We start from the raw sequence: 13,495 nt of genomic DNA, 5'->3' as shown, positions 1-13,495 counted from the left end.
TAGGGAGGGGCGGCCCTGCCCATGGAAAACAGGTCAAACTTGGCAGCTCCCACTGCTAGTGTCAAGCAGGACAATGGTGAAACAGGACTTGATAATAACTTGAAATTCTCAGGATAAATAAAGGTCAAAAAGAAAACTAAATGTATAGTACTTGCCTTGCTGGTTAAGTGCATGATTCTGTGTTCATAAGACAGTTTAATGTATGTGTGTGTAGGCAGCGCTGAAGCTGGGACTGAGTCATGTTCCTTTGGCCAACACTGCGCTGGATGCTCTGGAATGCTGGTCCTCTCACATCCCTTTGGAAACTATGCAGCCCTGCTATAGGAACATTTTGCCTCTGCTGGATGGATACCTGAAAACAGCTGCCAACGGTAAGGGGGTGGATGTCAGGAACACTTGTTTGTTTGTTGATGAACAGTTTTGTAAATGTATTAAACTGAGTCAAGTTTAGGTGTTAGCGCAATATCTTAAGATATTAAGTAAGATACAGGTATTAGCTTAGTTTTTATCTAGGTTTAATTACTGTTGTAGAAGTAAGATGCAATATGACTAGCCCTGAGTTAGTCAGGGTTTCCTCCAGGATTTTTTGAAACTGTGGGGGAGGGCTTCAGCGTCAGCTTTGCAGTTGTTGTTGTAAGTTTTTTTGTTGGTGGTGCGGGTGCAGGTGAAATGACTGGAGGGGTTGCGCCACCTAGATTTGCTTCTCTCCATGTAATTTCCCCCAGACATACATTCATATTCCACACAAAAACAGCATTTCATTCAAATTACGTAAAATTCCGTGATATTCTGTTAAAAATAAATTCCGTTTTATTTCGCTAATTCCGCGATTCCGTGATTGCTGAAATTATAGGGCCCTACAATGTTAACATTAACAATAACATTAGGGTCATTTTCACAGGCTTGAACAAAAAAAATGGATTAAATTTAATCTTGCCTAGGTACCTTTCTCTTGCCCTCCCTCTGCGAGCGCAGAGGGAGAAAAAAGTTTAAGACAACAGCCTTTAAAAGCCCAAATCTTGGCAAAAATGTGGATTCAGTGTCATTCTCTGTCAGGTATCCACACTGTCATGACCTCCTGATGGCAAAGGCAAAAAAGCTTTCTTGTTAATCACCTCAAAGATTCGTTTCGGCATGCTTGATGCTAGTATTTCCAAGAGGCTAGTGGGAATGTTGCTCCAAGTGGTGAAGATGGCTTCACGAAGGGCATCCACTGTCTGGAACTGGTGTCCATTTTTGTAAACTTCCCTTGCCATCCAAAACCAAATGTTCTCAATTGGATTTAGATCAGGGGAACACGCAGGATGGTTCAAAAGAGTGATGTTATTTCTCTGGAAGACGTCCTTTGTCAGGCGGGCATTGTGAACTGCAGCGTCGTCCTGTTGAAAAACCCAGTCATTACCACACAGACGATGGCCTTCAGTCATGAGGGATGCCCCCTGCAACATCTCCACATAGCCAGCTGCCGTTTGACGCCTCTGCACAACCTGAAGCTCCATTGTTCCATTGAAGGAAAAAGCCCCCCAGATCATGATGCCGCCCCCTCCACTGTGCCGTGTAGAAAACATCTCAGGTGGGATCTCCTTGTCATGCCAGTAACGTTGGAAATCATCAGGACCGTCAAGGTTAAATTTTTTCTCATCAGAGAATAAAACTTTCCTCCACCTTTCAATGTCCCATGTTTGGTGCTCTCATGCAAACTCCAAGCAATTTTGTGCCGTTGAAGGAGACGAGGCCTTTGAAGACGTTTTTTGTTCTGAAAACCCTTCTCTCGCAGATGGCGTCTGATGGTTATGGGACTGCAGTTGGCACCGGTGGCAAACTTAATTTGGGCCGAGGATCGTCTTTCCATTCCATTTCTTTTTTATCTTTTAAGCTCTATTAAAAAAATCATTAGTTGTCCATTAGTAGTCCTCCTCTGTGAAACTACTGGATATTAGGTCTTGTAGCAAAGAAACATTCACCCTTCACCTAAGCTAGACACAGCTAAATTACAGCATAATCTGTTGCTATTTGCCATTTGCCATTTCCTGCAATCAAAAACGTTTTCAAATCTACATACAATACATTCAGAAAGTATTCAGACCCCCTTTACTTTTTTCACTTTTGTGATGTTGCAGGCTCATGCTACAATCGTTTAAATTCATCTACATTCAGTGCCTTATAATGATAAAGTGAAAACAAAATTTTTGAAATTTTTGCAAATTTATTAAAAAGGAAAAACTGAAGTATCACACTGACGTAAGTATCCAGACCCTTTGCAACAAATCCTGAAATTTAGCTCAGGTGCCTCCCATTTCTCTTGATTGTTACTGAGATGTTTCTACACCTTGATTAGAAGTCCACCAGTGGTAAATGAAATTGATTGGGCATGATTTGGAAAGTCACACATCTCTCTATAGAAGGCCTCACAGCTGCCAATTCATATCAGAGAAAAAACAATCCACGAGGTCAAAGGAACTGCCTGCAGAGCTCAGAGGCGGGATTGCTGCAAGGCACAGATCTGGGGAAGGCTACAAAAAATTTCTGCTGCACTGAAGGTTTCCAAGAGCACAGTGGTCTCCATAATTCTCAATTGGAAGAAGTTTGGCACATTCAGGACTCTTCCAAGAGCTGGTCACCCGGCCAAATTGAGCAATCGTGGAAGAAGGGCCTTAGTAAGAAAGGTTACCAAGAACCCGATGGTGACTCTGACTGAGCTCCAGAGATCCTGTGTGGAGATGGGACAAAGTTCCAGAAGGACAACCATCATCAGCCCTCCACTGATATGGGCTTTATGGCAGTGTGGCTAGATGGAAGCCTCTCCTCAAAACACATGGAAGCCCGCTTGGAGTTTGCAAAAAAAGCACCTGAAGGACTCTCGGACTGTGGAAAACAAGATTCTCTGGTCTGATAAAACCAGGACTGAACTGTTTGGCCTCAGTTCCAAACATTATGTCTGGAGGAAACCAGGCAACGCTCATCACCTGCCCAACAGCATCCCAACAGTGAAGCATGGTGGTGGCAGCATCATGCCATGGCGGTGTTTTTCAGCAGCAGGGACTGGGAGACTGGTCAGGGTTGAGGGAACGCTGAATGGAGCCAAGTACAGGGATATCCTTAATGAAAACCTGTTCCACAGGGTTTCCACAGTGCCAAAGGTTCACCTTCCAACATGACAGTGACCCTAAGCACACAGCCAAGACAGCACAGGAGAGGCTTAGGGACAACAAAGGTAATCTTGAATCTTGAATCTTGAACTCTGTGAATGTCCTAGAGTGGCCCAGCCAGAGACTCGAAACCAACATCTCTGGAAAGACCTGAAAACAGCTCTCTACCAATGGGCCCCATCCAACCTGATCGAGCTTGAGAGGATTTGCAACGAAGAATGGCACAAAATACCCAGTCCAGGGGTGCAAAGCTTGTTGCATCATACCCCAAAAGACTTGAGGCTGTAATTGCTGCCAAAGGTGCTTCAACTAAGTACTAAGTAAAGGGTTTGAATACTCATGTCAAGGTGATATTTCAGTTTTTTTTTTAATAAATTTACAAAACATTTCTACAGTTCTATTTTCATTTTGTCATTATGGGGTACTGAGCGTAGATTAATGAGAGAAAAAATGAATTTAAATGATTGCAGCATCAGGCTGCAACATAACAAAAGTGAAGGGGGTCTGAATACTTTCTGAATGCACTGTATATCAGACAGTAGTCTAGCCTTGAACTAGACTGTGAGAACAAAATCTGTATTCCTCATGTTGACCATTCCTCATATATGTTAGGCTTAGGTCTTTTATTGGTAATATAATGGCTATTGTGTCTCTTGAAACATTCTTTGAGAAGGTGGTTTTTATCAAGAAACCTGCCCAAAACCTGATTGAAACCTCCACCAATTACTGTATGTCCAACACCAATCTTCCCCATTATTTTTTCTTTGAGAAAAATATGGGTCTTTTGTATTTGAAGCATAAATACGGCAGAAGTTTTATCCCACTAATTTTTAATTCTGTGTCATTCTTCCTTTTTTATCCTAACGTTCTTTTAACCTGACAGCAGGGCCGGTTCTTGGCATAGGCGGTATAGATGGTCGCCTAGGGCGCCATGTGCTAGAGGGGTGCCGCCAGCGCCAGCGCCAGCGCCAGTCATACAAGGATAGAAGGGAGTTTATTGGTCATTATACAACAGGTTGTATAATAAAATTAAAATGTGGTTCCCTCTTGATTGATTAATTGATTGTATAAAGGAATAAAATTATTAAACATGGAGGAGTGCAGATGCTGCATTAAGTAGTCTCACAGCCTGAGGGAAGAAGCTGCTATGTAGTCTGGTGGTACGGTAGCGAATACTTGTGTATTCGCTACCGTACCGTAATTTTGCTTTCTTAAGTTTCCTTAAGAAATACAGCCGTTTCTGAGCTTTTTTTTTAACCAGGGCAGAGATATGTGAAGTCCATGACAGGTTCTCTGTTATGCTGATTCCCAGGAACTTAAAACTGCTCACTTGCTCCACCTCAGCTCCATTGATGTAGACAGGGTTGTGTGTCTTTGCCTCCTTTTTTCTAAAATCAACTATCAGCTCTTTGGTTTTTCTGACGCTGAACAGTAGGTTGTTTTCTGTGCACCATTCTGCAAGATGGTTGATTTCCTCCCAATATGAAAACTCATCATTGTTGGAAATCTGGCCAGTGATGGTGGTGTCATCCGCAAACTTCACGATAGAGTTCTCTCCATGTCGGGGGTTGCAGTCATGGGTGTACAGTGTGAACAGGAGGGGGCTGAGCACACAGCCCTGGCGGGCTCCAGTGTTGAGCACTAGAGTGGAGGAGGAGAGACTGCCAATCCGAACTGACTGGGGTCTGTTTGTGAGGAAGTCCAGTATCCAGTTGCAGAGAGTGGTACTGATGCCCAGAGTGTTCATTTTTCCAATCAGCTTCATGGGGGAGATTGTGTTGAAAGCTGAGTTGAAATCAACAAACAGAATTCTGATGTAGGTGTTGCTTTTCTCCAGGTGAGTGAAGACTGAGTGGAGAGCAGTGGAGATGGCATCCTCTGTGGATCTGTTGGTTCTGAATGCAAACTGCTGATTGTCCAGACTGGCAGGGATGTTGTTCTTTATGTGCTGGAGAACCAGTTTCTCAAAGCACTTCATAAGGATGGGGGTGAGTGCCACAGGGCAGTAGTCATTTAGATCAGACACTGCAGACTTTTTAGGCACAGGGATGATGGTGGCTGTCTTGAAGCAGATGGGAAAACTCTCCTGTGACAGCGATATGTTGAAAATGTCAGTAATGACATCTACTAGCTGGTTGGCACATGTTTTTAGTACACAGCCAGGGATGTTATCAGGCCCAGCAGCTTTACTCATATTCACTTTCACCAGGACTTTCCTCACATCCACTGTGGATACTGACAGTGGCCGGTTCTCTGGAGGCGGAGTAGACTTTACAGCTGACTCTCTGTTGGGGAGATCAAAGCGAGCATAAAATGTATTTAGCTCGTCTGGTAGCGTGGCCTCACACATGATGGGAGCGCACCTGCTTTTGTAGCCTGTAACACTTTTGACCGCCTGCCACAAGTCCTTTGCTGTTGTTGGTGTTGAGTTCTCTCTCCAGTCTCTGCTGATGCCTTCGCTTTGCCTTCTTAATGCCAGCTTTCAGTTTTGCTCTGGCAGTGTTGTAAGCTTTTTTGTCACCAGTGTTAATTTTGACAGCCATTTTAATTTTAGTCTTAGTCTTTTTGACGAAAATGCTTATTAGTCTTAGTCACATTTTAGTCATTGCTGTCCTTAATAGTTTTCTTCTAGTCTTAGTCGACAAAAATTAAAAAGATTTTAGTCGAGTTTTAGTCATTAGTTTTAGTCATATTTACACTACTCACAAAAAGTTAGGGATATTTGGCTTTCGGGTGAAATTTACGGAAAATGTAAAAAGTTCACGCTACAGTGATATTATATCATGAAAGTAGGGCATTTAAGTAGAAGCATACACTGGTGATTTCCTCATCCCAAACAATTTCTTGAAACAAAAGCCAAAAACAATGGTGGGTATACCACAACATAAAATGTCAATGTCTCAATAACTTGTCATGTGCCCTTGAGCATCAATTACAGCTTGACAACGACGTCTCATGCTGTTCACAAGTCGACTTATTGTCTGTTGAGGCATGGCATCCCACTCTTCTTGAAGGGCGGCCCTCAGGACATTGAGGTTCCGGGGTACAGAGTTACGAGCCTCTACACAGCGACTCAGCTGATCCCATAGGTTTTCTATGGGATGCAGGTCTGGACAAAGTGCAGGCCACTCCATTTGAGGTACCCCAGTCTCCAGCAGCCATTCCCTAATGATGCGACCTCGATGAGCTGGAGCATTGTTGTCCATGAAGATGAAATTAGGCCTGTGTTGTTCATGCAGGGGCACAATGACTGGATTAATGATGTTATTCAGGTAGTATGGGCTTGTCACTGTACCATTCACAAAGTGTAGGGCAGTTCTGTACTGACTAGACACACCTGCCCACAGAGTAACACCACCACCACCAAAGGCTCATCTGGTGACAACAGTGGCTGATGCATAGCGCTCTCCTTGACGTCTCCAACATCGTTGGCGGCCATCATTTCTGCTCAACATGAATCGGCTTTCATCAGAGAACAGCACTGAGGCCCACTGGTCCCTCGTCCAGCGTAAATGCTCCCTGGCCCATGCAAGACGATGACACCTGTGCCTGGTGGTGTGGTCAGGTACCCTTGCAGGTCTTCTAGCACGCAGACCATGCTGATGTAAACGGTTTCGAATGGTCTGACGTGACACTTGGGTGCCTCTCACCTCCCTTAAACGTGCCTGGAGTTGAGTGGCATTCATCATCCGGTTCCGCAGGGCACTGTTCACAATGAAGCGGTCATCAGTGTGGGATGTGGCCAAAGGACGTCCACTTCTATGCCTTTCTGTGACTCTTCCAGTCTCTCTGTATCTCTGTTGCAACCTGCTGATGACACTCTGTGACACTCTAAGCTCAGTGGCCACTTCCATCTGAGAACATCCTGTTTGAAGTCTCGCAATGGCGAGGTGCTGCTGATCAATTGTTAGGTGTCGTCTTGGTCTCATGATGTCAAAATGTGAACAACATGATGAGGAGGACTGTTTAAATATCAATTCTAATTGAATCAGGAAATTTATTGGTTGATTCATGGATCAAACACCTGTTGTGAATTTTGCCATTAAGCTCCTTGTTAGAGAACAGCAACTTGTGCAAAAGGTACTGAAACACTGAGCAGTTGGACATGTGCATTCAAAAGTTAACAGAAGGTTACATTAAGTTCACCTGTAAAGGTTATAATGCATTATAGGTTCATCCTGAAATTTCACCCGAAAGCCGAATATCCCTAACTTTTTGTGAGTAGTGTATATATGTGTGTGTGCGTGTGTGTTTGTGTGTGTGTGTGTGTGTGTGTGTGTGTATACACACATATACATATATACACACACACACGTATCTATCTAGATAGATAGATAGATATAGATATATATATATATATATACATACACACACGCGCACGTATGTCTTTAAAGTTTAAACTAATTGAATCATGCCAATACAGGTAGACTCTCCCACCAATGGAGATGAAATGCAACCATGCAGTACTTAATGATATACTCAGGATTGTACATTACACACATGTAAAATTGATAACAGTGAAATCACTGATCATTACACAAAGACAGTCAAGAAACAAAACATTCTTTCTTTTCGATCGTGGCTTTATTTCTGAGAACCAGACCTTGAGTGTACTGTGCCACTGTAATAACGAAGATGCATTTGACTATTATGATGTAAAACTTAACAGACATCAAAATATACAACCCCAGTCTATATTTACCTGTTTGTTTTAGGTTAGCTAAATTTGCTGACTTGTAAGTACAAGTCCATCACCAACACCCATGTGTTACCGTGTTTGTGTGTGTGCAGGCTGCCTGGTAGCCTCATTTATACTGTGTCATAGGACGGATACGCACGGCGAACACGACCGCAATCGGTCTGGGCTTGTATATCAGCTGTGTTCACGACACTGGTCGCGGTCGCTACCGCGGTGTGGGCTTGTATATCAGCTGTGTTCGCTGCGCATCTCCAGCGTACACCACAGTGTAAATGAGGCTGTTGGCGCGGATGCGCACATTCTCAACCAAACAAGCCACAGAATGCATTGCTCAGATTTTGAGCTTTTGGCAGACAGATTGCACGCACAATTGGAGGAAATAATGCATTCTGAAAGTCCACTACACCACCTACTGACATTTTCGTCTCGTCTCGTCATGACGAAAATACACACACGTCTCGTTATGTTTCCGTCATCAAGGAGCTATTTTTAGCTCGTCATCGTCCCGTCTTCGTCATGAAAAAAATGGTCGTTGACGAATATACAGTACAGGCCAAAAGTTTGGACACACCTTCTCATTCAATGCGTTTTCTTTATTTTCATGACTATTTACATTGTAGATTCTAACTGAAGGCATCAAAACTATGAATGAACACATGTGGAGTTATGTACTTAACAAAAAAAGGTCAAATAACTGAAAACATGTTTTATATTCTAGTTTCTTCAAAATAGCCACCCTTTGCTCTGATTACTGCTTTGCACACTCTTGGCATTCTCTCGATGAGCTTCAAGAGGTAGTCACCTGAAATGGTTTTCCAACAGTCTTGAAGGAGTTCCCAGAGGTGTTTAGCACTTGTTGGCCCCTTTGCCTTCACTCTGCGGTCCAGCTCACCCCAAACCATCTGGATTGGGTTCAGGTCCGGTGACTGTGGAGGCCAGGTCATCTGTCGCAGCACTCCATCACTCTCCTTCTTGGTCAAATAGCCCTTACACAGCCTGGAGGTGTGTTTGGGCTCATTGTCCTGTTGAAAAATAAATGATGGTCCAACTAAACACAAACCGGATGGGATGGCATGTCGCTGCAGGATGCTGTGGTAGCCATGCTGGTTCAGTGTGCCTTCAGTTTTGAAAAAATCCCCAACAGTGTCACCAGCAAAACACCCCCACACCATCACACCTCCTCCTCCTTGCTTCACAGTGGGAACCAGGCATGTGGAATCCATCCATTCACCTTTTCTGCGTCTCACAAAGACACGGCGGTTGGAACCAAAGATCTCAAATTTGGACTCATCAGACCAAAGCACAGATTTCCACTGGTCTTATGTCCATTCCTTGTGTTTCTTGGCCCAAACAAATCTCTTCTGCTTGTTGCCTCCACTAATTAACCCTGATAAGGCACACCTGTGAAGTGAAAACCATTTCAGGTGACTACCTCTTGAAGCTCATCGAGAGAATGCCAAGAGTGTGCAAAGCAGTAATCAGAGCAAAGGGTGGCTATTTTGAAGAAACTAGAATATAAAACATATTTTCAGTTATTTGACCTTTTTTTGTTAAGTACATAACTCCACATGTGTTCATTCATAGTTTTGATGCCTTCAGTGAGAATCTACAATGTAAATAGTCATGAAAATAAAGAAAACGCATTGAATGAGAAGGTGTGTCCAAACTTTTGGCCTGTACTGTATATATATATATATATATATATATATATATATATATATTAAAAAAAAAAAAAATCAACCAACAAATAAACAAAACAATAATTATACTATTAATAATAATAATAATGACAGTACATTAATAAATAATGTCTATAATGAAATAACTACTTAAAATAACTACTTAATTAATTAATATGGAGCAGGGGGAAATTTATAAGCATAATATTACTAACAGCAGCAATAATCGTTATCATCATCCCTTTATTACCATTGTCAAGTTTATATGAAATTAAAAATAACAATAAAAAATTAAGAATAAAAAATCAAAGCCGATACTAATCCCCCTCTCTTAAAATGAAAAACTATTCCTCCTTGCTCAAGCTCGTTTCTCAACTTATGTATGAACTACTTCCATAACTAATCGACTTAAACTGCCTCCCCATTCTTTAAGAAAAATAAATAAATAAATAAAAGATAATAATAATAATAAAAAAAAAACAGGGAACAAAAACAAGCAAACAAACAAACAAAACAAACAGAGAAAAAGCTTTTTTTTTTTTTTTAGATTAAGATAACAACAACAACAACAACAATAATAATATCTAAACAAGTGATAATTAACTTAATTTAGAAAATGTGTGTAAAAATAAATGAAATAAATAAAAATATAATAATAATAATAAATAATAATAATAATAAGTACCCCTTACGATTAATAAGTAAATGGAAAAAAAAACAACAACTTTTTTTTTAGTTTACCAAACAAATTAAACAGATCAGGTAGAGAAAAACAACAGAGATATTTATACAAAAATAATGCAATAAATTTTATTTTATTTTCCCTACCAATTAATACAATACTTGGGGTTCCAAACTTGTTTATTAGGCTTTCCAAATTTTTTTTCTCTCTTCCCCTTTCTTTTTTAAATCAAATTTGAATCAGATATTTTCTTATCTACTTTCGCTATCTTACTTAACAAGTTGTAGGGTAGGGGGAGAAGAGGAGGGGAGGATGAAAGGAAGGAAGAATAAAAAATAGCTGGGGAGATGACAAAGGTATGTATATATACAGACATACATACATACACACACATATACATATTACAAAAAAAAAAAAAAAAAAGGGGTAAGTGTAAGCGGGGGAAGAAGAGCACTTCCCCACCCACTAATCAACTCCAATAATCTCCCACAGAAGTATTAGCCCCCTTCTTTATTAGCCTTGAGTTTCCTAATTAATTAATCTAACTCTTATTTTTTTCTACACCTCCTTAATTTCAACGAGTCAGTTCATTTTGTCCAATCATTCCATTTCCTTTAGATTCTCACCAGGGTGAAACACATTTGTTCCATACTCGTATAGCGCTTCTCCCTTTAATTAGTCCCGACCCCGTGAGCCATCCCGACCGTTCATCCGTTAAATGCTCTTACCAAATATTTCTTGCCACGGGTCTAAAGTTCACCCAAAGAGTCATTTAATGGATGTATATTTTCGGTTCAGTTCCACCTTGGCTTCCTCTAGGGATGTGAATCTTGTCACCTTCCCTCCATCCTCCACACATAAGATAGCCGGGTGTCGAATATAAGTTTTTATGTTCAGCCGATGTAGTTGTTCTCTTACCGGCCAGAATGCAGCTCTCTTGGAGCGAAGCTGGGCCGACATGTCCATCACCACTCTGAGGCTGGACCCGTGTAGTCTTCTTTCAGCCACTTTCAGAATATGCAGTTTCTTCTGGTAATGATGCAGCCTAAATATTATAGCTCGTGGGTGTTGTGCGTTATCTCGAAGTGGCCCCACGCGATGCGCTCTGTCAAAATCTTCCTCCTTGAGCTTTAAGCCCCATTTCTCCTCCAATATTTTAATCAGAAAGGTGATCATTGACATATCTTTCTCCTCACTCTCGGGCACATTCAAGAGTCTCAGGTTGTTTTGGCGGTGTCTATTTTCCAGCTGATCGATATATTCACTTGCCTGCTGTAGTTTCTCCTCGAGCTCAGATATTCGGTTATCCTGGGAATTTAATTTAATTCCCTGATCGTGTATTTCGCCAGTCAGCATCTCCATTCTGGTGTCGAGGGCATCTACCCTTTGAACTACAGAGTTCAAAAGAGTATTCATTGAAGTACTCAAATCCAGCAGTTTATCCAACTTCGTCTCCAATTCGTCGAATCTGGCGTTGTAGCTGGCCACGTTTTCCTTCGGTGGCATCTTTGTTTGTTGTCTCGTAAGCATACAATAATAACAATAATAATAATAATATTTTTCCGATGCCCATTGTTGCCCTCCCTTTGTTCTGTCTTGAAAATAACAAATAAAATAACCAAATCAAAAAAGACATAAACAAAGACACATTTTTCACTTGCGGTGCCGAGTCACATGACGCGTTGGGGGGGCGCATCTCAGGGTCAGAGGAGTCATGGGGCTTTCACGTAGTGCACACACGGTGCAGCCATTCATTGTGTATGCTGTTATGTGTCACTATTATATTATTGTTTTTCATGTGTGCTTTAACATTTATTTGCTCCATGCGTTTCAGTTCAAGGTGCAGTTCACAATTGGAGTAATTGAGGGCACCTGCCTGGTGCCATGGGCTGGGTCTATATAAGTGGCTCCAATCATGGGGAGAGAGATCCATAACAATTTGGGAATACCAAGTGTGTTTAAAAACTGGCAGAGATATATGATGTTTTTGCTTTCCACAATAGGTGAGATTTTTTTTTCTTTTTTTCTGCAATCAAAGACCAATACTGTTGTAAACTGAAGCAAATGATTTACTACACAGACAGGAGATGTATGTATTTAGAAATCTAGATGATTGACATCATGAGTTATGTTACTACTCTTGCAAAGACAATGCAGTATAGAAATACATTTATTACTCTCCATGCGCTTGCGCACTGCTCTGCGGCTGTCTGCGCCGTACCCATTGCAGAGCGCGGCCCAAACCGCACGCTATGTGAAAGCCTTTTCAGAGGTAAGGTCAAGAGGCAAGTCACTGGTGTTTTGACTAACGTTACTTTTTCGACATGAAAAGGCTGTCCAACCCCCCAGGGCACAGTTCATTTTTTTTTACTCGAAAGTTTCTTCTTATTGCACTGTTTTGATGTTCCAGTTTTTATTACTTAACTGGAACGGGGAGTAATTTCGCCAGGGCACCAACATGGCTAGAGCTGGCCCTGCCTGACAGAGTTCAGGTTTTATGCAGCCATATTGACACACTGTGTTTTTTAGTAGAAAAAGAACTGTGGTATATCTGACCCACTCAATCTCTTTTGGGTTAACTCTGAGTAACTTTGAGTAAGCTCTGAACTGTAATAACAAAACAAACAAACAAACAAAACTTTCAAATATGAAAACAACTATCCTTTCCTCTTTCACTCTCAGTTATGAGAGCCCCTCCTCTAAACTGGTGTGTCTAAGGTGGCTCAAGAGGTCACTCTCAGAAACCCCGTAAAACTCAATTAGTGATAATGCTACGATTCAGAGTAGCAAAAAACATAAGGCTCATGCAGTTAGTGATGTGGCTGTATACATGTTTAAATGTGTATATAGTCATATCCTATTTTGAAATCATCAAGCTTGTTCAAAAATAAGGTAAACTAACTTATCTTGACATTTGTAGATTAATTAAATTTAACAGCCAAATTTTTTCGAGCTTGGCTGTTAAATTTCAAGGAATTGTGATGGGTTTCTTGACCGGATTCCTTTTGAACATGACTGATGTTGTTTGTTAAACCTGTGCACACAAGGCTTTCATGCTAGCTACTTTATTCTTTCCAGATACTGATCAGGGCTTGCACCCCTTTGTGTAAATTGTGGTTTGCATTGTTTAACAGTTGTTTAACAAAAATTCTGGAATTCAATTTTAATATCAACTCCCATAAAGGGACTAGATCAGGCTCCAGGAACTTTACCATTAACATTGCTGATGCCATTAGAAACACTTTCACACCCTTCATTGCATGCCTTGGTAAGTTCTTGCAGTTTC

The 13,495-nt window shown here is 41.3% G+C and overlaps 1 protein-coding gene across 2 annotated transcripts in view; it reads left to right on the top strand.

Annotated features, from left to right (window-relative positions):
* The window catches only part of prkdc (protein kinase, DNA-activated, catalytic subunit), a 422,427-nt gene that overhangs the window by 98,081 nt on the left and 310,851 nt on the right, over positions 1–13,495 (top strand). For both annotated transcript variants that reach the window (XM_030079770.1, XM_030079769.1), the window contains exon 21: positions 215–371. In XM_030079770.1, the coding sequence (XP_029935630.1) occupies positions 215–371 (157 nt within the window). The remainder of the gene's footprint in view (positions 1–214; positions 372–13,495) is intronic.

The sequence above is a fragment of the Myripristis murdjan genome, chromosome 20 (assembly GCF_902150065.1).
Source record: "Myripristis murdjan chromosome 20, fMyrMur1.1, whole genome shotgun sequence".
In the NCBI taxonomy this organism is placed as follows: Eukaryota; Metazoa; Chordata; class Actinopteri; order Holocentriformes; family Holocentridae; genus Myripristis; species Myripristis murdjan.
Note: the sequence above shows the minus strand (reverse complement) of the source record. Positions and strands in the feature narration are given on the sequence as shown.